The sequence below is a fragment of the Oncorhynchus mykiss genome, chromosome 2 (genome assembly GCF_013265735.2).
Source record: "Oncorhynchus mykiss isolate Arlee chromosome 2, USDA_OmykA_1.1, whole genome shotgun sequence".
NCBI lineage: Eukaryota > Metazoa > Chordata > Actinopteri > Salmoniformes > Salmonidae > Oncorhynchus > Oncorhynchus mykiss.
The window spans coordinates 68,950,477-68,978,431 of NC_048566.1; the positions used below are offsets into that span (position 1 = coordinate 68,950,477).

The 27,955-nt window shown below is 45.4% G+C and overlaps 1 protein-coding gene and 1 long non-coding RNA gene across 3 annotated transcripts; one reads left to right on the forward strand and one right to left on the reverse strand.

The window, feature by feature from the left end:
- Positions 1-860: 860 nt before the first annotated feature.
- Positions 861-27,222, reverse strand: lonp2 (lon peptidase 2, peroxisomal). 2 transcript variants are annotated; one of them, XM_021569811.2, is made up of 15 exons: positions 26,857-27,222; positions 22,582-22,834; positions 21,966-22,097; positions 21,665-21,787; positions 20,810-20,973; positions 18,118-18,212; positions 17,323-17,581; positions 15,049-15,190; positions 13,136-13,286; positions 12,742-12,868; positions 8,776-8,924; positions 7,163-7,296; positions 5,787-5,994; positions 5,477-5,667; positions 861-1,945 (listed from the first exon to the last, which is right to left on the reverse strand). In XM_021569811.2, exons 1-15 carry the CDS (start codon positions 27,087-27,089, stop codon positions 1,715-1,717), a joined length of 2,592 nt encoding a protein of 863 aa, XP_021425486.1. In that variant the 5' UTR covers positions 27,090-27,222; the 3' UTR covers positions 861-1,714. The 2 variants fall into 2 exon arrangements, with proteins under 2 accessions (XP_021425486.1, XP_021425478.1); XM_021569803.2 differs by having other exon boundaries at positions 8,671-8,924.
- On the forward strand, positions 13,308-18,081 carry LOC118941448. The gene is made up of 2 exons (XR_005037655.1): positions 13,308-14,809; positions 17,318-18,081. It is a non-coding gene; the product is annotated as an uncharacterized LOC118941448 (long non-coding RNA).
- Positions 27,223-27,955: the final 733 nt, after the last annotated feature.

Genomic DNA, 27,955 nt, shown 5'->3' on the forward strand with positions numbered 1-27,955 from the left:
GTGTTACACGTGGTCTGCCACTGCGAGGACGTTCAGCTGTCCGTCCCGTCTCCCTGTAGCGCTGTCTTATGCGTCTCACAGTACGGGCATTGCAATTTATTGCCCTGGCCACATCTGCAGCCCTCATGCCTCCTTGCAGCTTGCCTAAGGCACATTCACACATGTTAATTGTTTATGGTTCATTGAACAAGCATGGGAAACAGTGTTTAAACCCTTTACAATGAAGAGCTGTGAAGTTATTTGGATTTTTACGAATTGTCTTTGAAAGACGGTCCTGAAAAAGGGACGTTTCTTTTTTTTGCTGCTCATTCTGTTTAGGTGAACGTGCTTGTTTCCTTCCTAGTCCTCATTCAATCAAAGCAGCAATTTGATTTAGTGTACAGTGACTGTATAGTAGAGTGAACATGGTGTCCATAAGCGGTGGAACCGTCGTGGGATTTCAATGTGTTGCTGTGTGTGGTGCAAAGTGAAGTGGTTCCAGTCATGATTGACAGCACTGGGTAGTTTCCTCTCGTGATGGCGTCATAGATGAGGCCTTATTTTCCCTTCCCTGAAACGTACAATACTGTTAATATTTACAGGATGCTAGTATTGTCTGTAGTTGGTTTCTAGTCATATTTTAGTAGCTTTCTCCCGTTGGGCCCAAAGGAAGGCATATAGCCTAGATGCTGGAAGCAGCAGGCATGCTGTGGTGGAGCTTGTCTTGGCTCATCATCGTTGTAGAGCTAAGTGGGTGGTGATCAGAATGATGATCCACACCCTGCTGTTGCTAAGACGGCTGCATCTCGCTCTGCTGATTCTCAACCACATTCAACAGAGTACTTTCATTACGTCACACACGCAAATTATGCAATTTAATATTTGTATTGAAATTCTTTATTTTCATTATGCAACTGTTACAGGGCTATTTAGTGAGACTGTATCCCTTAGGAGTATGACATAGTATAGCTACTGTGCAATCACGCTCATCCTGTATCTACACATAAAATCATGTGTAAAGCCATACCAGCAGAATTATCTGGATATTGAGCAGACCTCTGATGCTGATGCCAATTATGAAGCCTCTGTAAACATCATTCATTCAGTCATGTTAAATCTGAGGGACATGAACAGCATGGTCAAGGTCACCGGTCTTGTTATTTTTTAAATGTTCGTAGCCAGAGCTTTTACAGCAGAGAAACTGGAACAACTATCACTGACTAGTACTGTTACAATCCACATAAGCCCCACACTGTGGATTATTCAGCCAGTTCCCAGAACAACCCAGTATGCAGCAGAGACAGTAGAACTAAGTGATTGATTGTCCTAACTCAGTCTGAACTCCACCAGGATCAGACCAGTCAGGTCATAAATGTTGAATGTCAGATCCAAATCCGCAACACCATGAAGGAAACGCAACAGGTGTTATAAGAGAGGGCACTAAATTTCAACCTGTCCTCTTTGTGTGAACTTAAAGAAAGTGTTGAAGTAGATAAAGAACATGTTTGCATCACAGAAGCCTCCTTACTAACAGATCAGTAACAACCACACCCTCCTTGATAACTGCCTGTTTATGCACCCACCACAAAGATAATGTGGTCAGTGTGTTTCTGCCTCATACAAATTAATATATGGAAGAGCTTTCCATATCCACCAGGAAGATGAATGGGAGTTCCTGTATGTTAGTCAGAGTGTGACAGACCGTCTCTGAGTGGTAATATTACAGGGACCCATCTCACAGTTTGCTGACAATGTGTGGTAGAGTGAGAGGGTTGGACATTCCGGGGAACCCCCCATCGAAGGCTGCGTTCAGGACCTCGTCCAGATTGCTGGCTGTTACAAAGTCCAGCTCCTTCCGGACGTTAGCTGGGATCTCCTCCAGGTCCTTCTCATTGCGCTTTGGGATGATGACACGCTTCACCCCGGCCCTGTGAGCTGCCAGGACCTTGTCCTTGATCCCTCCCACCTGCAGACAGAATTAGGGCTGGCACAATTACCGTATAACTGACGGTTAAGGATGAAGACAGTTATGAAAATAAAATAACCTTGGGGGTTTTTGGGGACAAACTACTGGCCGGGCATTCGTGCGGTTGAGTCAGTTTCTGAGATAACTTGGACTCTTAACGCGATGAAACTGTGTTGCCCCTTGCTGAAACAAGTAAGGTGTTGTAGCAAACAATTAATAGAATGGGATTGGAACCTCTAACCCTGGCAATTTGACTGGTAAACTCGCAATGTCTTCCTGGTATTGTGATGCAATCATTTCCATGGTAAAGTAGAATGCTCATTCAAATGATAACTGAACGACTCCAGGATTTTGAGTCGTCGTCTTTGGCTACGCACCACATTATTGCAGAGTCCTACTAGGAACACAAATGTTGTATTCTAATGAGGACTGGCATAAGCATGCTGCTGCCCATTTGCTTATCAACTTATAAAAGGCCTATTTTGTTTGACTATAGAAGATGTGTAGGAAGTAGATTATTTCAGAGATAATTCAGCTGTGTGCAGCCTTGACAGATTCCCATGGGATGATATGGCGCATTCTCCACGCTGATAAGCCTATTCTTTGATATGTTGTGTACCCCTATTCGGACGGGACTAGTATTGATAGAGTCGTTAGTCATGTAATTATTATGAAAGCATGCATATGTGTTATTCCAGAGGACAATTCACACAGGATTCATTATTTAAACATTTGTTAAAAAATATATATTCAATTGACTTATGACTGAGGCGGAGGTTTGTGTTCTAGCAGTGAAGAAATGTCATGTCTAAACGATAATAGGCTACACTGATAAGTCATGCATGGCTGCCAAATGTATAGGTCTCCCCATCATATTTACACTGAAGTGTGATCATAATGCTTATTTTAGCAATCCATGGTAGACTTCCCTCCTAATAAATATGCCCCAGATTCTGCTGATTTGAGCTACTGGACAGTATTTGCATGAGAAAGTGAACTTGCCATTTCCAAAAAGTTTAGCTCAGTGGGGAATCGGGGATGCTCTGCTTTGCGATCTATTGACTAACTAGGACATCAACAGCCAGGGTTTCATTAAAAAAGCCGTAGGCACAATACCTTTCATCGCCCATTTAGGTCTAATTAAACTGACGTTTTGGCGATGTTCAACTTCAATTCACTGGCACAATTTAGAATCGCTTCGCCCTAGGCCAACTCATTGATGTACAGTCGTGGCCAAAAGTTTTGAGAATGACACAAATATTCATTTTCACTGCTGCCTCAGTGTCTTTAGATATTTTTGTCAGATGTTACTATGGAATACTGAAGTATAATTTAAAAAAATATTTTATGGACAATTACATGAAGTTGATGCAAAGAGTCAATATTTGCAGTGTTGACCCTTCTTTTTCAAGACCTCTGCAATCTGCCCTGGCATGCTGTCAATTAACTTCTGGGCCACATCCTGACTGATGGCATCCCATTCTTGCATAATCAATGCTTGAAGTTTGTCAGAATATGTGGGTTTTTGTTTGTCCACCCACCTCTTGAGGATTGACCACAAGTTCTCAATGGGATTAAGGTCTGGGAAGTTTCCTGGCCATGGACCTAAAATATTGATGTTTTGTTCCCCGAGCCACTTAGTTATCACTTTTGCCTAATGCCAAGGTGCTCCATCATGCTGGAAAAGGCATTGTTCGTCACCAAACTGTTCCTGGATGGTTGGGAGAAGTTTCTCTTGGAGGATGTGTTGGTACCATTCTTTATTCATGGCTGTGTTCTTAGGAAAAATTGTGAGTGAGCCCACTCCCTTGGCTGAGAAGCAACACCACCCATGAATGGTCTCAGGATGCTTTACTGTTGGCATGACACAGGACTGAGGGTAGCGCTCACCTTGTCTTCTCCGGACACGCTTTTTCCGGATTCCCCAAACAATCGGAAAGGGGATTTTACCCCAGTCCTCAGCAGTCCAATCCCTGTACCTTTTGCAGAATATCAGTCTGTCCCTGATGTTTTTCCTGGAGAGAAGTGGCTTCTTTGCTGCCCTTCTTGACACCAGGACATCCTCCAAAAGTCTTTGCCTCACTGTGCGTGCAGATGCACTCACACCTGCCTGCTGCCATTCCTGAGCAAGCTCTGTACTAGTGGTGCCCCGATCCCGCAGCTGAATCAACTTTAGGAGACGGTCCTGGAGCTTGCTGGACTTTCTTGGGCGCCCTGAAGCCTTCTTCACAACAATTGAACCGCTCTCCTTGAAGTTCTTGATGATCCGATAAATGGTTGATTTAGGTGCAATCTTACTGGCAGCAATATCCTTGCCTGTGAAGCCCTTTTTGTGCAAAGCAATGATGGCGGCATGTGTTTCCTTGCAGGCAACCATGGTTGACAGAGAAAGAACAACGATTCCAAGCACCACCCTCCTTTTGAAGCTTCCAGTCTGTTATTCGAACTCAATCAGCATGACAGTGTGATCTCCAGCCTTGTCCTCGTCAACACGCACACCCGTGTTAACGAGAGAATCACTGACATAATGTCAGCTGGTCCTTTAGTGGCAGGGCTGAAATGCAGTGGAAATGTTTTTTGGGGATTCAGTTCATTTGCATGGCAAAGAGGAATTGCAATTAATTGCATAGTCCATCTGACCACTCTTCATAACATTCTGGAGTATATGCAAATTGCCATCATACAAACTTGGGCAGCAGACTTTGAAAATGTATATTTGATGTCATTCTCAAAACTTTTGGCCACAACTGTAAACTATACTTGAATATACTTTTGGTGAATTTACGAGGTATTTCAAGACAAAACATTGCGAGATACAGATTATCAGGACATAGCCTATACGCACGGTTCCGACTGTTTGCCTGCCCCTCTTGCTAGCTCGCCTGCTCTTTCTCTTCACTATGAAAGATGCCAGTGTGTGTGTTCAGTCTTCGGTCTGTTGCATGTTTGTAGCTTAGCCTACTCATTGATAGCCCCTACTTTAGTAAATATGCAAGAAATTGTGAGATACAGCTTTAGATTACCGATGCATAGCTCTGACTGCCTGGTGGCCGACCTGCCTACCTATGTCTGGCTGTGCCCTTCCCCTCGCTCTCCTTCACTAGCTCACCCTTTCTTTGCTGTGAAAGATGCGAGTTTGTGTTCTCTGAAGTAGCCTACGGCAACTAGCCTAGTCAGTCTCCTCCGTTACAAAAATACTGAATCTTAGGGGTCGATTCCACTACGCACGACACCCAGAAATTGGAGTTGACGGGCAAGCAATCTATTATTTTGTAGTAGACACCCCACCACTAGTTAACTGCTCATGCAATGGAATGTATTTTGTAATGTCAGTTGAGTTGAATCAACAAATCACAGCACATATTGATGGGTACACTTCCTGCTTTGTTCATATGGGTACACTCGCAATGGCTGCCAGTCCACCCATTATGCCGTCATTGACTTGAATGGGGACTCCCATTCTTTTCATTCTATTTCTACTGCAGCACATGCAGTCCGGAGTGGAGGAAAGGATGTGTAGTTGTGTCTCACCGGCAGCACCAGGCCTCTCAGAGTGATCTCTCCAGTCATGGCCACATCGGACCGTACCAGGCGCCCACTGAACAGCGAGGCCAGGACCGTTACCATGGTGACTCCAGCCGATGGGCCGTCCTTTGTGACTGCTCCTGCTGGGAAGTGCAGATGGATGTCTGTCCCCTCAAGAGGATCTGAACCACCGACCACTACATCAGACAGACAGACACACACAGTCCTTCAGCCATCATTGTGTATTGCTTTGATATGGACGTAAATGAGTAGCAAAGCTAAGGCAAAATGCATTTTGTTGTGTGTCTTCACTCACGGTTGGTCAGCTGGTAGGTCTTGGCATTGCTGCGCAGCCAGCTCATGGCCAGGTGGGCAGATTCCTTCATAACGTCACCCAGTTGTCCAGTCAGGGTCAGCTGGCCCTCACCCTCCATGCGGCTGGCCTCCACAAACATGATCTCCCCTCCCAGGGGGGTCCAGGCCAGGCCGACGGCCACGCCCGGCAGTGTCAGACGCTCCGACACCTGGACACGACCAGGGAGAGGAACACAGTCATCTACACTGAGTGTACAAAACAGGAACACCTGCTCTTTCCATGACCTAGACTGACCAGGTGAATCCAGGTAAAAACTATGATCCCTTATTGAGTTCACCTGTTAAATCCACTTCAAATCAGAGAAATGATGAAAGGAAGGAGACAGATTAAAGATTTTTTTTTTTTAGTGTGTCAAGAACTGCAATGCTGCTGAATTTTTCACACAACAGTTTCCCATGTGTATCAAGAATGGTCCACCACCCAAAGGACATCCAGCCAACTTGATACAACTGTGGGAAGCATTGGAGTCAACATGGGCCAGCATCCCTGTGGAACGCTTTCGACACCTTGTAGAGTCCATGCCGCAACGAATTTAGGTTGTTCTAAGGGCAAAGGGGGGTGCAACTCAATATTAGGAAGGTGTTGTTAATGTTTTGTACACTCAGTATATACAGACACCTAGGTACTGGATCTGTAGTCATCTACACACCACTGCTATATTAGCCAATAACACTGAGGTGAGAGTAAGAGTATGGGGTTTACTATGTTTTAAAACTAGTTGTAGTCCTCAGTATCCTATGCTCAGTGAGGACTAGAATAATGCTGTGGTCTGCCTTCCCTCCAAATAACCCTCCTTCTGCTCTCCCTGCTGTACACACAACACAGGCACATTCCAGTCCCTCTGTGAGAGCTCGAGAGCCCTCACCCCAACCCACTCCGCCCCCAAATCCCATGGGTATGAATGGAATGCTAAGCTACATTAGTAACATAAGTGTGTACTTTCTCCAGCACAGCTACACTGCTTTAAGCCTGCAGCAACAGCAACCTAATCACAAGTTGGCACATTTAGGTGCATCTATAGTACACTAGAGTACTGTTTTAAAGTTGCACCCTTCAAGTCTGCCAACTAGTACAGTTAGAAGTGCATGTTTATAGTTGTCTCTCACTCGCTCAAGAGGACCAATGTTATGGGTACATAAGAACACTTTGGTTTTAATTCTACATGACAAGGCTTTTCTATACATGTGCTTCCCACAGTAGAGAATCATCCTGCTGTATTTGCTGGAATCTGCAATGTCATCATTCTCTCTCCAGTGCATCATTCTTCTCAGTGCAGTGTGTTGGGCCAGACAGTGCCAACTCCTACCCTCTCTCACCTCCATCTCAAAGACGTGCGGCCCCAGGATGTCTTTCAACGCGATGTGGTCGATGACGATGGGCATATCTGGGGGCGCTGCCATGTCTGCCGACACCCCGTCAGGCTCCTCTGCCCTCCGCCCTCGCTTCCCCTCTGACACACACACACACACACACACACGCACACACGAGGTCAGAGAGAATGAGAACATAGAAAGCAGGTGAGCAAATTAGAGATTAATAGAAATATTAGCAACAGCAAAAGTTCATTTGAGAGGTTGGAGAAGGATGTAAAACAACAAGGTGTTTGTGTGTGCATGTCTGAGTGGTTGTTCTTGTACACAACACAGCCTCCCCAGACCTCTTATTATGCACATGCTGATCACTGGTCATGTGACCTGGCTACCAATGCAAAGTGGATGAGGAGCATGGTGTTCCCCTCAACAGAGCTAGTCCATTCAGTGGCAACAATACACTGTAGCACAACACTATTTTACAAACACTTAATGGATAGTTAAAGAGGGGGGATAACTGAGGGCAGTCTTTATGGACTGACATATCTATGTAGTGAGTGAATGTGTAATATAAATCAGCTCTGACAGTCCCTCTTTGTGCTGTCTAGTGCCATGAAAGAAAACAAAGCGAGGGATGAAACGAAGGATACAACCAGGGGAGAGAGGTGGGCAAAGGAACAACAGCCGTGCTCCTAACTGGTCATGTGACAGCTGTCATGAGCCGCCAGTCATGGAGCAGCTGGTAGAGAAAAGAAAGACACAGACCCCCCCCACAGCACGCACACACTCCTCCTCACAACTCTTTGTTCGGTCTGCCAATAATGTCACCGTTACCTGGCAACAGACAGCCATTTACACAAAGAGCAGAGGAAGAGTGTCATTCTCTCTTTTCATCTGCTGCTGTTTTGTAGTGGGAGTGGTTACACAGAAGCGAGGGGGCTGGGAGGGGAGGGGGGGGGGGGGGCAGTCCAAATCTGTTTCAATAGGGCAACAGAGCCATAAAACCCCTCTGTTCTGCCCCCACTCCCCCCCCCCTCTCTCGGCTCAGGCCGTGTTAACTGCCAGTGTGATTTCTCCTGTTACACAAGAGCTGCTGCACAGAGACACTCTGGGGGAGGGAAGGCAGGGGGCATGTGGTCGTGAGGCCGTCTGTTAGCAGGATTACCCCCCCCCATACCCTTCAGAAGGGGGATGACGTGTGTGTGTACTGTGTGTGAGCATGCGTGCCTTTATGTTTGAGAGGGCATTGTGCATTGGTCAGCAGATTTGTAGTCAGGGACTGCACAACCAACCAGCGGTGTGAAAGTGTGTGAGGTGACGGTGCTCACTGGAGGGAAGGAGGGAGCACCTGGTAGTGTACATAGTATGATATAGCCATGTCTGTTCCTAACAACTGAATTAGCTCCAGCCTCCAGGGGCAGATATTGTGATTTCACAGCTTGTCTGTGGGGAGTGCTAGTCTGTATTTATGCAGAATACAGCAGGCCACTGAGGCACTGCTGAGACCAGCTCACCACTGCAGTATGTTTGAGGGCAGGGCCTGATACTGTAGCTGTGCCAGTCAGTCAGTCCTCCCTCCTGCCCCACAGAGAGTGGCTTTCCCCTGCTGTTTTTTCTACCTCCGTGCTCAGCTCCCTGGGGGACGCTCTCAGCAGGCGCGGCCTCTGATTTGGTAACATTGTGACCCTCTGCGACCTTCACTGCCACTGCTCGACATATCGCACCGATCTTCCTCTCCAGGGACCGGACACCGGCCTCACGAGTGTACCTGCGTGCGCACACACACACACACACACACACACACACACACACACACAGTTCCGCTATCATCAACCATGATGGTTAAAATGACAGTGTGACTGTTTGAGACATCACAATCTCCCCCCTGGCCATGCTGATAGGTGCTGCCCCCATCTGCAGCATGCTCTGATGTCCACAACACTAAGGATCTATCATGGTCCAAACACACCAACACAGTCGTAAGGAGGGCACGACAACGCCTCTTCCCCTCAGGAGACTGAAAATATTTGGCATGGGCCCTCAGATCCTCAAAAAGTTCCACAGCTGCACCATTGAGAGCATCTTGACTGGCTGCATCAAGATACGCTACAGAGGGTAATGCATACGGCCCAGTACATCACTGGAGTCGAACTCCCTGCCATCCAGGACCTCAATACCAGGCGGTTTCAGAGAAACGCCCTAAAAATTGTCACTCCAGCCACCCAAGTCATAGACTGTTCTCTGCCACCGCACAGCAAAACGGTACTGTAGCGCTAAGACTAAGACCAAAAGGCTCCTGAACAGCTTCTACCCCCAAACCATAAGACTGCTAAATACAATGAACAAAAATATAAAACGCAACATGTAAAGTGTTGGTCCCATGTTTCATGAGCTGAAATAAAAGAACCCAGAAATGTTTCATACATACAAAAAGCTTATTTCTCTCAGATTTTGTGCACAAATTTGTTTACATCCCTGTTAGGGAGAATTTCTCAAGGCATATCAAGAAGCTGATTAAACAGCATGATCATTACACAGGTGCACCTTGTTCTGGGGACAATAAAATGCCACTACAATGTGCAGGTTTGTCACACAACACAATGCCACAGATGTCTCAGGTTGAGGGAGCATGGGATTGACATGCTGACTGCAGGAATGCCCATCAGAGCTGTTGCCAGATAATTTGTTCATTTCTCTACCATAAGCCACCTTCAACATCTTTTTAAAGAATTTGGCAGTACGTCCAACTGGCCTCACAACCGCAGACCACGTGTATCCACGCCAGCCCAGGACCTCCACATCCAGCTTCTTCACCTGCAGGATCGTCTGAGACCAGCCACCCGGGCAGCTGATGAAACCAAAGAATTTCTGCACAAACTGTCAGAAACCATCTCAGGGAAGCTCATCTGTTTGCTCATCATCCTCACCAGGGTCATGACCTGACTGCAGTTAGGCGACATACTGTGGGCAAAGGCTAACCTTTGATGGCCACTGGCACGCTGGAGAAGTGTGCTCTTCCCTGGTTTGAAACCCGGTTTCAACTTTACCGGGCAGAAGGCAGGACCGTGTGTATGGCGTCGTGTGGGCGAGCAGTTTGCTGATGTCAACCTGGTGATCAGAGTGCCCCATGGTGGCAGTGGAGTTATGGTATGGCTATAAGCTATGGACAAGGAACACAATTGCATTTAAATCGATGGCAATTTGAATGCACAGATACTGTGATGAGATCCTGAGGCCCATTGTTGTGCCATTCATCCACCGCCACCTCATGTTTCAGCATGATGATGCACAGCCCCATGTCGCAAGGATCTGTACACAATTCCTAGAAACTGAAAAGGTCGCAGTTCTTCCACGGCCTGCATGTCACCCATTGAGCATGTTAGGGATGCTCTGGATCGACGTGTACGATATACTGCATTTCAGTTCCTGCCAGTATCCAACAACTTCACACAGCCATTGAAGAGTGGGACAACATTCCACAATCAACAGCCTGATTAACTCTATGTGAAGGAGATGTGTTGTGCTGCATGAGGCAAATGGTGGTTACACCAGATTCTGACTGGTTTTCTGATCCACGCCCCTACCTTTCTTTTTTTAAGGTATCTGTGACCAACAGATGCATATCTGTATTCCCAGTCATGTGAAATCCACAGATAAGGGCCTAATACATTAATTTCCATTGATCGATTTCCTTATGTAAACTGTAATTGGTGCATGTTGCGTTTATATTTTTGTTCAGTACAGTTAACCAAATAGCTACTCGGACTCTCCTTTTGACCACACGCTGCTGCTGCTACTGTCTATTATCTGCCTTGTTGGCTTGTCACTTTACCCCTACCTATATGAACATACACTATATATATACACAAAAGTATGGACACGTCTTCAAATTAGTGGATTCAGCTATTTCAACCACACCCATTGCTGACAGGTGTATACAATTGAGCACACAGCCATGCAATCTCCATAGACAAACATTAGCAGTAAAATGGCCTTACTGAAGAGCTCAGTGACTTTCAACGTGGCACCGTCATAGGATGTCCTCTGTTGCAACACTCACTACAGAGTTCCAAACTGCTTCTGGAAGCAAAGTCAGCACAAGAACTGTTCGTCGGGAGCTTCATGAAATGTGTTTCCATGGCCGAGCAGCCGCACACAAGCCTAAGATCAACATGCGCAATGCCAAGCGTCGGCTGGAGTGGTGTAAAGCTCGCCGCCATTGGCTCTGGATCAGTGGAAACGTGTTCTCTTGAGTGGTGATCATGCTTCACCATCTGGCAGTCCGATGGACGAATCCGGGTTTGGCGGATGCCAGGAGAACGCTACCTGCCTCAATGCTGTGCCAACTGTAAAGTTTGGTGGAGGAAAAATAATGGTCTGGGATGTTTTTTTAAATGTTTTATTTGTTAAATTTTACCCCTTTTTCTCCCCACTTTCGTGGTATCCAATTGTTGTAGTAGCTACTATCTTGTCTCATTGCTACAACTCCTGTACGGGCTCGGGAGAGACGAAGGCTGAAAGTCATGCGTCCTCCGATACACAACCCAACCAGCCGTACTGCTTCTTAACACAGCGCGCATCCAACCCGGAAGCCAGCCGCACCAATGTGTCGGAGGCTACACCGTGCACCTGGCAACCTTGGCTAGCGTGCACCTGGCAACCTTGGCTAGCGTGCACTGCGCCCGGCCCGCCACAGGAGTCGCTGGTGCGCGATGAGACAAGGAGATCCCTACCGACCAATCCCTCCCTAACCCGGACGACGCTAGGCCAATTGTGCGTCGCCCCACGGACCTCCCGATCGCGGCCGGTTACGGCAGAGCCTGGGCGCGAACCCAGGGACTCTGATGGGATGTTTTTCATGGTTCGGGCTTGGCCCCTTAGTTCCAGCGAAGGGAAATCTTAATGCTACAACATACAATGACATTCTACACGATTCTGTGCTTCCAACTTTGTGGCAAGTTTGGGGAAGGCCCTTTCCTGTTTCACCATGACAGAACCCTGACCTCAACCCCATTGGAACGCTCAACATCAGTGCCCACCCTCACTAATGCTTGTGGCTGAATGGAAGCAAGTCCCCGCAGCAATGTTCCAACATCTAGTGGAACGCCTTCCCAGAAGAGTGGAGGCTGTTATCGAAGCAAAGGAGGGACCGACTTAATGACCATGATTTTGGAATGAGACATTCGACGAGCAGGTGTCTATATACTTTTAGTCATGTCGTGTATCTACCTCAATTTCCTCGTACACCTGCACATCGACCCGGTACTGGTACCAAATGTAATACAGCAAAGTTACCATTGCTCATTTGTAATTTTCTATACAAAAAAAATATTTCTATTGCATTGTTGGCAAGGGCCTGTAAGTAAGAATTTCACTGTTTATCTACACCTGTTGTTTACAAAGCATGTGACAATAAAAATGTACCCGTGGGTGCCCTCTGCGACCCGTCTTAACCTGTCTGGCTCTGGTAATCTCCCCCTTCTGTCCTGCTAGAACGATAGTCACTCCCCTCCTCTCTCTGACCTGCCACACTCCTAGCGTGTGTCAAGCACCCCCGGTGTATGTGTGAGTGTTTGTGTTCGTACTTGCTAATGATGTCCTGGGTGGTGTCCTGAGGTATCTGGAGCTGTTGGGGGGTGAGTCCATGCTGTTCTAGCTGATGGGGAATCAGGTGACGATGAGCTATCTCCACCTTCTCCTCCTGAGTGTACCCTGAGAGGACATCAGATACAGATCCAGAGAATGTAATAAACACCTCTTCCTGACAGGCCATTACCATATTTATCCAGGCTAACACCACATCAATCTCGGAGGGGAACTGCCCACTGTGTCTTGGGGCTACACCATGATGTGTGCTATTAATGTGTTAATAACCAGTTACATTGATTCTACATAAATCAATGGCCAAGACAGGTACTCAATGCCCCTTCAGCTGACCCCTCTGCCCAACAAGATGACCCTTGACCTCTGGCCTCTGACCTTGCACCTGGAGGACCTCCATCCTGTCCAGCAGGGCCGGAGGGATGGTGGCCGTGGAGTTGGCTGTAGCGATGAACAGGACCTGGGAGAGGTCGAAGGCCACGTTGAGGTAGTGGTCTGTGAAGCTGTGATTCTGCTCTGGGTCCAGGACCTGGTGGGAGTCAGGCAGACACAGAAGAGACTCAGTATTAGGAGCACAGCTAACACTCAGCAACAGGAATGCATATTTCATTATACTCAACTGGTTAGCGACCATTACTAATGAGCTGCATGTCTACCAGCTGCAGATGTAGAAACATTTACACTGTGTGTGTCTGTGAATTGTTGGTTCAGACTTCACACTGCCAGGGGCAATAAACAAATCATTCTGCTTTGCTTCCTCCCCCACATCCCTTCTCCTCCTCCCTGCTCTGCCTCTCTCTATCCCTCTGGGCACCCAAGCAGAGAGAGAGGAAGAAAAATAGAGAGAGTGAGAGGGAAAGTGGGAGTAAGAAGGTGGAATGTTGAATGCAGCAGAACAGTGGACCTGATGGGTAATTCTGTGACTGAGCCTGAAGTTTTGGTTTGGCTGTGATGTGTTCTGCAAACACTGGCTCACACAAAGCAGGACTACATTGCCGCGCAGGACTACATTACCGCGCATGTCTACCTTACAGCGCGGGACTACATTACCGCGCATGTCTACATTACCGTGCAGGCGCAGAACTACCTTACCGCTCAGGACTACATTACCGCGCAGGACTACATTACCACGCAGCACTACATTACCACACAGGACTACATTACCACACAGGACTACATTACCACGCCAGTAGATAAAATGATTCAAGCAAACAAAGGGACAGAGGGAGCATGTGGAAGCATGTAAGACGGCTTTTGAACTAGGAGTGTGTGAAAGTGTGTGTAACAGAGAGAGACAGTGTGTGTGGCATGTCTGAGTAGTCCGCACCATTCCGAATTGGGGGTCAAGCTTGGACTTGAGGCTAGTGGGGCTCTTATCGGAGCTAGCTGTAATGCATTCCCAGAGATGAATCTTCTCCTGGTATCAGCAAGGCTATCACACTGCTGCAGATAGGTAGGTATCCCGCTCACCTAAACATAGCGACTCACGTCTTCAGGCCATTACACTAATTTAATTTGAGACTCCTCACATACATTCAGTGGTGAGTGAGTAGGAATGGTGCGCACTACTCAGACATGCCACACTCACTGTCTCTCTGTTACACACACTTTCACACACTCCTAGTTCAAAAGCCATCTTGCATGCTTCCACATGCTCCCTCTGTCCCTTTGTTTGCTTTAATCATTTTATCTACTGGCGTGGTAATGTAGTCCTGTGTGGTAATGTAGTCCTGTGTGGTAATGTAGTCCTGTGTGGTAATGTAGTCCTGTGTGGTAATGTAGTCCTGTGTGGTAATGTAGTCCTGTGTGGTAATGGAGTGAGTGAGTGAGTGAGTGAGTGTGGACACTACAGTGCTCATTTGTCTCCGTCCATCACTGTGATGGGGATTCTTAATCCCTCCTCTCCCATTGTGTTTCCAGGAGGTGAAGTGGGACGGTGATGCACCATAGGAGCTGATAACTCCAGCAGGAAGTGGAGCAGGGCCAGGTGAACCAGCCGAGGTCACAGACCTACCTCCAGGGGACCTCTGGGTCTTTCTAGAGATCAGACAGGTGTTGACTTCATACATGCAGACTTATTTGATACGACTTGTTTCCTCCATCATCCTCTATATATAATCTACGTAGAATCGTATCCCTCTCTCTGCCTGGCTGTCTGGATGAGTCTCTGTCCATCTCCCTGTATCACTCAATCCCTCACTCCTTTCCTACCTCTTCCCCTTTGTACTCCATATTGTTTGTATCAGAGACCATGAAGCTGCCCCCTGGTCTGGAGGTCCCAGGTTTCTCACCTCCAACAGGGCAGAGGCAGGGTCTCCCTGCAGACTCTTGCCTAGCTTGTCCACCTCGTCCAGCAGGAAGACAGGGTTGTTGACTCCCACCGTCTTCAGCCCGTTGATGATGCGGCCAGGCATGCTGCCCACGTAGGTCCTCCTGGAGACAGGGAGCGAAAGGGCACCATGTCAGACAGAGAGACCAGTACATAGAGAACAGAAAATGGGGTGCAGAAAGGAAATGAAAGCAAAACAAGACAGGTGTGCAGTGAGATAATGATAGGACGGAGAGAGAATCAATGGAAGGAGAAAGACTAAAAACAAGGAAGCCAAAACAGGATGCTTAAACAACGTGCTGGACCATGTATACACAAACATCCTTGATCACGTCTCTCTGTTCCCACTCCCAGCCTACAAGCAGCAACTCAAGAGGGAGCCACCAGCACAGATAGTGAGGCACTGGACCGAGGGGGCTGCCTCAACACTGCAGGACTGTTTTGAAAATACTAATTGGAATATTTTCAAAGATTCATCCACCCAGGACTCATCCATCAACATTGTGGAATATACACTACATGGCCAAAAGTACATGACCGCTCGTCGAATATTTCATTCCAAAATCACAGGCATTAATATGGAGTTGCTCCCCCATTTGTTGCTATAACAGCCTCTTATAGGAAGGCTTTCCACTAGGTGTTGGAACTTTGCTGTGGGGACTTGCTTCCATTCAGCCACAAGAACATTGGTTAGGTCAGACACTGACATAGGGTGATTAGGCCTGGCTCACAGTCAGCGTTCCAATTCATCTCAAAGGTGTTCGATGGGGTTGAGGTCAGGCCTCTGTGCAGGCCAGTCAAGTTCTTCTACACCGATCTTGTCAAACCATTTCTGTACGAACCTCGCTTTGTGCACAGGGGAAATGTCACGCTGAAACAGGAAAGGGCCTTCCCCAAACTGTTGCCACAAAGTTTGAAGCACAGAATCGTCTAGAATGTCATTGCATGCTGTAGCGTTCGGATTTCCCGTCACTGGAACTAAGGGGCCAAGTCCGAACCATGAAAAACTTCACAGTTGGAACTATGCATTGGGACAGGTAGCGTTCTCCTGGCATCCGCCAAACCCAGATTCGTCCATGGGACTGCCAGATGATGAAGCGTCACAGAGGAAGGCATTTCCACCGCTCCAGAGTCCAATGGCAGCGAGCTTTACACCACTCCAGCCGACGCTTGGCATTGGCAATGTCGATCTTAGGCTTGTATGCGGCTGATTGGCCATGGATACCCATTTCATGAAGCTCCCGACTAACAGTTATTGTGCTGAAGTTGCTTCCAGAGGCAGTTTGGAGCTCAGTAGTGAGTGTTGCAACCAAGGACAGACGATTTTTACACATCGACTCTGCACCGGTACTCCTTGAGATTGTTATTAATTGTGTTACTATTTTTATTTGCACATTCTTACTTTAACTCTGCATTGTTGGGAAAGGGCTCGTAAGTAAGGATTTCACAGTCTACACCGCTTGTATTCTCCGTATTTGATTTTAAAATTACACAAACACTACACTACAGCACAGCACACAAACACCATGTAAGGTGGAACCAGCATGAACCTAACTCACATCCCGGCCCCACACTTATATGTATACACAAATGCGCTATGCAACCTGAAACCACATCAAAACACACAACAGGCAGCTTCCTAAACTGCAGTGGTGGGTGGTGTGGTGTCACAATTGATGCATGAGACTAGAGACTGGGGGCTATGGATGAACTCAGAGACTGGCTGAGAGACACAGGAAGGACCTGCTGGCTGAGATGTCATCATCCTGCCGAGTCTCCATAGTGACAGGCGAACCATTTGAACATGAAAGATTACATCATGCTTCCACTCCTAGTTTTCCCTCTCAGGATTACTCACAGAGGGCTGTATACAAAACATTAGGAACACCTGCTCGTTCCAGGACAGACTGACCAGGTGAATCCTTGTTAAAAAATCTATATTTTTACCCCTTTTTCTCCACAATTCTGTGGTATTCAATTGGTAGTTACAGTCTTGTTACATCGGGAGAGGCGAATCGGGAGAGGCGAAGGTTGAGAGCCGCGCATCCTCCAAAACACAACCCAACCAAACGGCACTGCTTCCAAACGGCACTGGACTTACCCTCCCCACTCGCTTAAGTCAGAATATAATATCTATAGGGGTTTCATTTCCTGTGCAGAATACAATTTACAGACACAGCTGCTTGCCTGCCCACCTATTAATCCCCACCTCCGTTCTCTGCCCTCTCCAGTGTACCTGTGCCCGCGGATGTCAGACTGGTCACACACCCCTCCCAGGGCAATACGGTGGAACTCCCTGCCCAGGGTACGGGCGATGGAGCGCCCCACACTGGTCTTTCCCACCCCAGGCGGCCCCACGAAGCACAGGATGGGCCCCTTGAGGGTGCTCTTCAGCTGCCTCACAGCCAGGTACTCCAGCACTCTCCTCTTCAGCTTCTCCATGGCATAGTGGTCACTGTCCAACAGCACCCGCGCAGCACGGATATCAAGACAGTCTGCAGAGACAATGCAGATCAGGGTTTAATTCCAACACCGTGAATATTGTCAAAGACCTTATCTAATGTCAACCAAGTGATTAAGATAACCATTCATCTAGATTGTAATAACAAGTATTGTTTTATGTCGCTACATGACTAAGCAGACATATGGTATGGACTCCCCTGTGTGGTAATGCTGAATCATCTAAATGTCCCCAATACTCTCAGTGTCTAATGACTGGCTATAGAGGACAAAGCAACCAGTGACAAAATATGATATTGAGCTCCCTCCAGTGGTAGAAGCCTTTAATTCCATTTTGAACAGAGAGTTCAAAAAAGAGAGCTGTGGTGGACTTCCTCGGGGTACACTTTGGTTTCTACCCCTTGTCCCAAAAAAATGCCCTATCCCATTAGAGATTTTCAAGGTATAACGTGCATATGATGTGCTCTGTATGTATGGATATGTACATTTCTAAGTTCAAAGAATAAAGTGTAAAAGAATAAAGAAATGAATCTGAGATTGTAGTGGTGTCATAGTGGTGTACTGTGCATACCTGTGGTACTTTTGCTCCAGGGCAATTCCACCATAAGATCCAGGTAGTTTCGGGTGAGAGCGTACTCTGGCATGGACTGGGGCATCTTCTTCAATCTGTGTAGATTATCATACAGTGCCTTCAGAAAGTATTCCCACACCATTACTGTTTCCAAATGTTGTTGTGTTACAGCCGGAATATAACATGTATTACATTGAGATGTTGTGTCACTGGACTACACACCATACCCCATAATGTCAAAGTGGAATTATGTTTTAAGAAATGTTTACAATGAATAACAAATGAAAAGCTGATATGTTTTGAGTCAATAAGTATTCAAACCCTTTTGTTATGACGAGTCTAAATACATTCAGGAGTAAAAATGTGCTTAACAAGTCAAATAATGAGTTGATTGCATGGACTCAATGTGTGCATTGATAGTGTTTAACATGACTTTTGAATGGCTATACCTCATCTCTGTACCCCACACATACAGATAATGGCAAGGTCCCTCAGTCGAGCAGTACATTCCGAAAACAGATTCAACCACAAATACCAGAAGGGCACCTATTGGTAGACATCGAATATCCCTTTGAGCATGGTGAAGTTATTCATTACGCTTTGGAAGGTGTATCAATACACCCAGTCACTACAAAGACACAGGCGTCCTTCCTAACTCAGTTGCCAGAGAAGAATTTCACCACAAGGCCAATGGTGACTAAAACAGTTACAGAGTTGAATAGCTGTGATAGGAGAAAACTGAGGGTGGATCAACAACATTGTAGTTAGTCCACAATACTTACCTAAATGACAGAGTGAAATGAAGGAAGCTTGTATAGAATAAAAAATATTCCAAAACATGCATCCTGTTCACAATAAGGCACTAAAGTAAAAGTGCAAAAAATGTGGCAAAGAAATTAACTGTCCTGAATACAAAGTGTTATTTTTGGGGCAAATTCAACACAACACATTACTGAGTACCACTCTTCATATTTTCAAGCATGGTGGTGGCTACATCATGTTATGGGTATGATTGTCATCGGCAAGGACTGGGGAGTTTTTTTTAGGATAATAATAAACCAAATTCGGCTAAGCACTGGGAAAATCCTAGAGGAAAATCTGGTTCAGTCTGCTTTCCAACAGACACTGAGACAAATTGACCTTTCAGCAGGACAATAAACTAAAACAAATGGCAAATATACACTGGGGTTGGGGACACAAACACACAATGCATAGTCCGGGTAGCCATTTGATTAGTGTTATGGCTTGGGGATAATAAAAGCGCTGAGCAGAAGCCTTTTTGTCCTAGACTTGGCACTCCGGGACCGCTTGCCATGCGGTAGTAGAGAGAACAGTCTATGACTGGGGTGGGGTCTTTGACAATTTTTAGGGCCTTCCTTTGACACCACCTGGTGTAGAAGTCCTTGATGGTAGGAAGCTTGGCCCCAGTGATGTACTGGGCCGTACGCACTACCCTCTGTAGTGCCTTGCGGTCGGAGGCTGAGCAGTTGCCGTACCAGGCAGTGATGCAACCAGTCAGGATGCTCTCGATGTTGCAGCTGTAGAACCTTTTGAGGATCTGAGCACCCATGCCAAATCTTTTCAGTCTCCTGAGGGGGAATAGGTTCTGTCATGCCCACTTCACGACTGTCTTGGTGTGTTTGGACCATTCTAGTTTGTTGGTGATGTGGACACCAAGGAACTTGAAGCTCTCAACCTGCTCCACTACAGTCCCGTCAATGAGAACGGGGGCGTGCTCGGTCCTCCTTTTCCTGTAGTCCACAATTATCTCCTTTGTCCTGATCACATTGAGGGAGAGGTTGTTATTCTTGCACCACCCAAGCCAGGTCTCTGACCTCCTCCCTGTAGGCTGTCTCATCATTGTCAGTGATCAGGCCTACCACTGTTGTGTCATCTGCAAACTTAATGAAGGTGTTGTAGTGCCTGGCCATGCAGTTGTGAACAGGCATGACCAAGATGACATTGAATGTTCCTTGTTACAGTTGATGTTGCCATGTTACAATTGATGTTGCCATGTTACAGCTGACTTAAATATGCTTGAAAATCTATGGCAATAATTGAAAATGGCTGTCTGGCAATGACCAACAACCAAGTTGACAGAGCTTGACAAATTCTTTCAAGAATAATGTGCAACTTGTTTACATTCCAGGTGTGAAAAGCTCTTAGAGAGACTTACCCAGAAAGACTCACAGCTGTAATTGCTGTCAAAGGTGATTCTAACATGTATTGACTTGGGGTTGAATACTTATGCAAATGAGATATTTCTGCATTTCATTTTCAAAAAATGTGCAAACAATTCTAAAAACATGTTTTCACTTTGCCATTATGGTGTATAGTGCAAAGATTCAGGCCTTAACACAACAAAATGTAGAATAAGTCAAGGGGTATGAATACTTTCTGAAGGCACTGTATGTAATCAAGATGTATTAGTGTTGTATTTTTCATTAATTATTTTACAAATGTTAGAATTTTTCTTCCACTTTGACAGAGTATTTGTGTAGATCGTTGACAACAAAAAAATTAGAAGTACATTTTTATCCCATGGGTTGTGAATTCTTTCTGAAGGCATTGTTTGTGTCAATGCCACTACTATGGAAATATACACACATAATGTACACACACACTGCCAGTGTCCCCAAATAACCAGGAAGTCTGAATCCATTGGAATGTAAGGTAAATAAACTGTGGGTACCTTTTGAGCTCTTTGAGGCAGACACGCAGGGCAGGCTCTGGCATATTCGCTCCTTTAACCTTCCTCTCCAGGACAGCTGTGTCATCACCATCCTCATCATCACCCTCTTCATCCAAGGAGAACTGACGACCAGGAAGCACACCGCCTTTACGTACAGCCAGCACCTGAGAGATGGGGATAGAAGAGTGCCAAGCATGAGGCATACTGTATAATCGCTGCATTTCAATTCTAAGCAGGCACTGCCTCTGATCTTTTAGCATGCCCACAAGTGTGACACTTTTTCCTAGAAGAAATGCTAACAGTTGAGTAGTCGTGTCATTCAAGCGTCAGTATGCTTCAGTTCGGCTGGCGGCTAGCCGAATAGCCAAACTGAGCGAGTGTGCTTGCATACTCCCTTAAAAGACCTTCGCTTGAAAAACAAGAAAAAAATTGACAATAGTACTGTTTGTCCCCTTTGAGAAGCCATAGCCAGTATACACTGCCTCAAACTGGTCATAATTAATCTAAGACAACATAAAAATTAAAGAGATTTCTTGAGTTTTTGCAGAGATCTTGGACACACAATTTTACATCTAACTAAGATGTTAGGTGCAGTTTTCTCAATAAAAAAATGTGCATGAAAACAAGTCATCTCTCGTTGAATGACAACAAAGACTGTTGAAGAATCCCTACAGTTGACCAATCACGGACGAAGACTTTGGCACCCGAACTTTGGCTGGCCTCGAAGTTGTGTGTCCCAGAACAGCCCAAAACAAAAAAAACTTACTGGAGTCCAGAACGAACAAAAACGTTGTCATAATATATGCACAAACTCTTCCGAACTGTTTTGGCTGGGAAGCATGCGAACGCCTTTACCCTTTTGTCATCGTCTAGTCTTGGTTTTCTGGTCTTCTGCAGCAGTTTGAGACCCTCAATCTGTCTGGTCAGCAGGGGAAGAGTCTTCTTAAAACGTTCCTCCAGACTCACTGCATCCAGAACCTGCATGTCCACATACATATCACTGTAAGTGTATAACAGAAAGCAGGAAGAGACGCATATAGCTGATACATTCATGCCCTTACACAGGGATGTGAATAAAAAAATATTTGACATTCCTAAAAACAACACGGTACGTGAATGAACAAGCACCCACAGACACAGAAACACATTGCTCTACCTGGAGCTTCTCTTTGTTGGAGGTATGAATCATAGAAGCCAGGACATCAGGCAGGGTCTCCCTGGGGAGGCTGTCCAAGAGCCTTCTCAACTTGGCCACCACAGGAACAGACATGTCCAACATGCCTACCAACTAACACAGACACACAGAGAGGAAAGACAACATAGTGAAGAGAAACAGTGGACAGATATGAAACACGGACAGTGGTGGAGATCAGAAATCAAGGTCTGTGTGGACAACAGGCAGTACATCTGTCTACGTAAACACATACCATGACATACATTACATAGGTGGATAATATTCTGTACATTTACAGAAGTGTAGCCTAGCCTATTACCCACATTGGAGGAATCCTCATTGGCTATGCTAAAAGAACATAAAGTCATAGCTTCTGGTCCTGTGTCGCTCAGTGAGTGTGATGCTAACACGAGAGCTGTGGGTTCGAGTCCCGATGGGGTCAAATACTAAAAATACATACATTCACGGTTACTGTAATATTAGTGGCTTTGGATAAAAACATCTGCTAAATGGTATATTATTTTTATAGGACACACATACTGTAGATTATATTACTGAACGTCAGGGATGCTGCTCCTGCACTGTCTGTCACACCCACCTGCACAGCGGCCTGGTAGAACCTCTGGGACAGCTCCCCCAGCTCTCCATCTGGCCCGGGTGCCTCAGACATCTCGTCTGGGCTGGTGTACTGCTCCAGCTTATCCAGTTGCTCCACCTCAGCCAAGGGGAAGGGCCCCTCCTTCAGCAGTTGGGCCACGCGGAAGCGACACAGCCCTGTGATGAGCAGTGTGTAGTGGGGCTTGGGCCAGTTACTGCCCACTACCTGCACCGCCAGCCCCGCCGTGCCAATACTAATAAGGGAGCGGTAATTACAGAATAGTATGAGGCGAGGAAAAACATAATCGTCCTTCCAAAATGACACCCTACTCCCTATACAGTGCATTACGGAAAAGGGTGCCACTTGAGTTGCGGTCTCTGACCATAACATCTACAACACAGCTAGTGAACAGACAGTCAAATCCAAAAGAGTAAGATACAGTGGGGCAAAAAAGTATTTAGTCAGCCACCAATTGTGCAAGTTCTCCCACTTAAAAAGATGAGGCCTGTAATTTTCATCATAGGTACACTTCAACTATGACAGACAAAATGAGAAGAAAAAAATCCAGAAAATCACATTGTAGGATTTTTAATGAATTTATTTGCAAATTATGGTGGAAAATAAGTATTTGGTCAATAACAAAAGTTTATCTCAATACTTTGTTATATACCCTTTGTTGGCAATGACAGAAGTCAAACGTTTTCTGTAAGTCTTCACAAGGTTTTCACACACTGTTGCTGGTATTTTGGCCCATTCCTCCATGCAGATCTCCTCTAGAGCAGTGATGTTTTGGGGCTGTTGCTGGGCAACACAGACTTTCAACTCCCTCCAAAGATTTTCTATGGGGTTGAGATCTGGAGACTGGCTAGGCCACTCCAGGACCTTGAAATGCTTCTTACAAAGCCACTCCTTCGTTGCCCGGGCTGTGTGTTTGGGATCATTGTCATGCTGAAAGAGCCAGCCACGTTTCATCTTCAATGTCCTTGCTGATGGAAGGAGGTTTTCACTCAAAATCTCACAATACATGGCCCCATTCATTATTTCCTTTACACGGATCAGTCGTCCTGGTCCCTTTGCAGAAAAACAGCCCAAAAGCATGATGCTTCCGCCCCCATGCTTCACAGTAGGTATGGTGTTCTTTGGATGCAACTCAGCATTCTTTGTCCTCCAAACACGACGAGTTGAGTTTTACCAAAAAGTTCTATTTTGGTTTCATCTGACCATATGACATTCTCTCAATCTTCTTCTGGATCATCCAAATGCTATCTAGCAAACTTCAGACGGGCCTGGACATGTCCCCCTGCTTAAGCCAGTACATGTCTGGCACTGCAGGATTTGAGTCTCTGGCGGCGTAGTGTTACTGATGGTAGGCTTTGTTACTTTGCTCTCTGCAGGTCATTCACTAGGTCACCCCGTGTGGTTCTGGGATTTTTGCTCACCGTTCTTGTGATAATTTTGACCCCACGGGGTGAGATCTTGCGTGGAGCCCCAGATCGAGGGAGATTATCAGCGGTCTTGTATGTCTTCCATTTCCTAACAATTGCTCTCACAGTTGATTTCTTCAAACCAAGCTGCTTACCTATTGCAGATTCAGTCTTCCCAGTCTGGTGCAGGTCTACAATTTTGTTTCTGGTGTCCTTTGACAGCTCTTTGGTCTTGGACATAGTGGAGTTTGGAGTGTGACTGTTTGAGGTTGTGGACAGGTGTCTTTAATACTGATAACAAGTTCAAACAGGTGCCATTAATACAGGTAACGAGTGGAGGACAGAGGAGCCTCTTAAAGAAGAAGTTACAGGTCTGTGAGAGCCAGAAATCTTGCTTGTTTGTAGGTGACCAAATACTTATTTTCCACCATAATTTGCAAATAAATTCATTTAAAATCCTACAATGTGATTTTCTGGATTTTTTTTCTCATTTTGTCTGTCATAGTTGAAGTATACCTATGATGAAAATTACAGGCCTCTCATCTTTTTAAGTGGGAGAACTTGCACAATTGGTGGCTGACTAAATGCTTTTTTGCCCCACTGTATGTGATTAATGTTGTGCCAGAGAAAATTGTGAATTATCAATATGATTTAACATTGGCATCCTACTTCAGTTGTTGCAGTTACAGTGCCTTGCGAAAGTATTCGGCCCCCTTGAACTTTGCGACCTTTTGCCACATTTCAGGCTTCAAACATAAAGATATAAAACTGTATTTTTTTGTGAAGAATCAACAACAAGTGGGACACAATCATGAAGTGGAACGACATTTATTGGATATTTCAAACTTTTTTAACAAATCAAAAACTGAAAAATTGGGCGTGCAAAATTATTCAGCCCCTTTACTTTCAGTGCAGCAAATTCTCTCCAGAAGTTCAGTGAGGATCTCTGAATGATCCAATGTTGACCTAAATTACTAATGATGATAAATAAAATCCACCTGTGTGTAATCAAGTCTCCGTATAAATGCACCTGCACTGTGATAGTCTCAGAGGTCCGTTAAAAGCGCAGAGAGCATCATGAAGGTCAAGGAACACACCAGGCAGGTCCGAGATACTGTTGTGAAGAAGTTTAAAGCCGGATTTGGATACAAAAAGATTTCCCAAGCTTTAAACATCCCAAGGAGCACTGTGCAAGCGATAATATTGAAATGGAAGGAGTATCAGACCACTGCAAATCTACCAAGACCTGGCCGTCCCTCTAAACTTTCAGCTCATACAAGGAGAGTGATCAGAGATGCAGCCAAAAGGCCAATGATCACTCTGGATGAACTGCAGAGATCTACAGCTGTGGGAGACTCTGTCCATAGGACAACAATCAGTCGTATATTGCACAAATCTGGCCTTAATGGAAGAGTGGCAAGAAGAAAGCCATTTCTTAAAGATATCCATAAAAAGTGTCGTTTAAAGTTTGACACAAGCCACCTGGGAGACACACCAAACATGTGGAAGAAGGTGCTCTGGTCAGATGAAACCAAAATTGAACTTTTTGGCAACAATGCAAGACTTGGTTTGGTGTAATAGCAACACAGCTCATCACCCTGACCACACCATCCCCACTGTCAAACATGGTGGTGGCAGCATCATGGTTTGGGCCTGCTTTTCTTCAGCAGGGACAGGGAAGATGGTTAAAATTGATGGGAAGATGGATGGAGCCAAATACAGGACCATTCTGGAAGAAAACCTGATGGAGTCTGCAAAAGACCTGAGACTGGGACGGAGATTTGTCTTCCAACAAGACAATGATCCAAAACATAAAGCAAAATCTACAATGGAATGGTTCAAAAATAAACATATCCAGGTGTTAGAATGGCCAAGTCAAAGTCCAGACCTGAATCCAATCGAGAATCTGTGGAAAGAACTGAAAACTGCTGTTCACAAATGCTCTCCATCCAACCTCACTGAGCTCGAGCTGTTTTGCAAGGAGGAATGGGAAAAAATGTCAGTCTCTCGATGTGCAAAACTGATAGAGACATACCCCAAGCGACTTACAGCTGTAATCGCAGCAAAAGGTGGCGCTACAAAGTATTAACTTATGGGAGCTGAATAATTTTGCACGCCCAATTTTTCAGTTTTTGATTTGTTAAAAAAGTTTGAAATATCCAATAAATGTCGTTCCACTTCATGATTGTGTCCCACTTGTTGTTGATTCTTCACAAAAAAATACAGTTTTATATCTTTATGCTTGAAGCCTGAAATGTGGCAAAATGTCGCAAAGTTCAAGGGGGCAGAATACTTTCGCAAGGCACTGTATTAAAGCATAGGAGGGACACATATTGCTACTTAGTAACCAGTGAACTAACATGGTTGTATCCTGCTAAATGCAAGGTTAAAGTCCATCTGAAGTTCAAACGACCATTCTAGAACAACTTACAGGAGAAAGCAAAGGGAAAAAGTTTAAATTTCACTTTCAAAAATGTAAAGCATAATTTAGCAATCAAGTTAGTCCTATTTTCAAGAATCAATTAAAGGAATTCTTAGTAAGAAATCATATAACATCGCTTACTGATGTTACACCATCGTAAAGATTTCGGAACATTCAAACAACATCCAGTGATATAATAGACAGGACATGGCATAGTTTCCATTGAGTGAAGTTCATGTACACTAGCTAGCTTTTCTCAATGTGACATTTAACTGACAGTGGTTGTTGTACAGCTTGCTAACTTAGTTACATCATAGCTCTACTACCGCTTGACTACAACAGGTAGCTGTTAGGCCTGCACTTGGCAGGCACAAAGACATGTTGAGATGTCATGTAAAATAGCAGAATTAGCTAACTACTGTTACCTACCTATGCAAGGTGGGGAGATCTTCAGTATCGTATTCAGGATCTCGGGTGTTAGGGATCACGCCGATGATGGTGCTCTTCAGCGAGGTCCCCTTCAGCAGTCTGTTTTTCACCAGATGCATGTTCCTCGCCGTTTCAACACTGATCCGCATCGTCGAGCCTGGCAAAAGCACCCCTTCATGGGTCAACAGCAGAGGCAGTCGACTTGGGATTTGGATACCGCTGTTGGATGACATTATTTTATGTTTTCCCAGCTACCGATCTTCAGGTCAATATGGACAAAATGTATAGTACTTCTTTCTAAATCGGGTGACGACTAGGGCGAATGTCACAACATTGCAAACTACGGCGTGCAGTAGGGGACAAACGCCCTCTGCTGGTCAAATGCATTGACATGTAAGCGCAACGCTCAATTAATTGCCAGTGGAGTTTTCCGATGAGGATGTTTCCAAATTGATACAGTACAATGTTGTTTCTTAAAACCTCTTAAGGATCCGCCCCTTTTTTTCAATTTTCGCCTAAAATGACATACCCAAATCTAACTGCCTGTAGCTCAGGACCTGAAGCAAGGATACCATTTGAAATTAAACACTTTGAAGTTTGTGGAAATGTGAAAGGAATGTAGGAGAATATAACACAACAGATCTGGTAAAAGATAATACAAAGAAAAAAACAACTTTTCTTTTGTATTTTTTTTGTACCATCATCTTTGAAATGCAAAAGAAAGGCCAAAGTGTATTATTCCAGACTAGGTGCGGTTTAGATTATAGCCACTAGATGGCAGCAGTGTATAAGTTGTCGACTGATCCAATGAACCATTTAATTTCTGTTCAAAATGTTCTATCAAGACTGCCCAAATGTGCCTAATTTGTTTATTAATAACTTTTCATGTTAAAAATGATGCACTCTCCTCAAACAATAGCATGGTATTATTTCACTGTAATAGCTCCTGTAAATTGGACAGTGCAGTTAGATTAACCCTATAAAGGTGTGGATCAATTTAACTTTGCTTCCAAAACCAAACCACAGGCGATGCATGTTAATGTTCAGACCGAGCGTCGAGGATCTTAACAAAACTCCCCCTTCAGAAGACGCCTTTGTC

Coding starts and splice junctions, on each gene's coding strand:
- lonp2 (XM_021569803.2), bottom strand. CDS start 27,089: ATGTCATCCAACAGCGGTATCCAAATCCCAAGTCGACTGCCTCTGCTG. Junction 7,297..8,670: donor CCCTCAAACATACTGCAGTG/GTGAGCTGGTCT, acceptor TGTGTGTGTCAG/AGGGGAAGCGAGGGCGGAGG. Junction 5,668..5,786: donor GACCTACCAGCTGACCAACC/GTGAGTGAAGAC, acceptor TGTCTGATGTAG/TGGTCGGTGGTTCAGATCCT.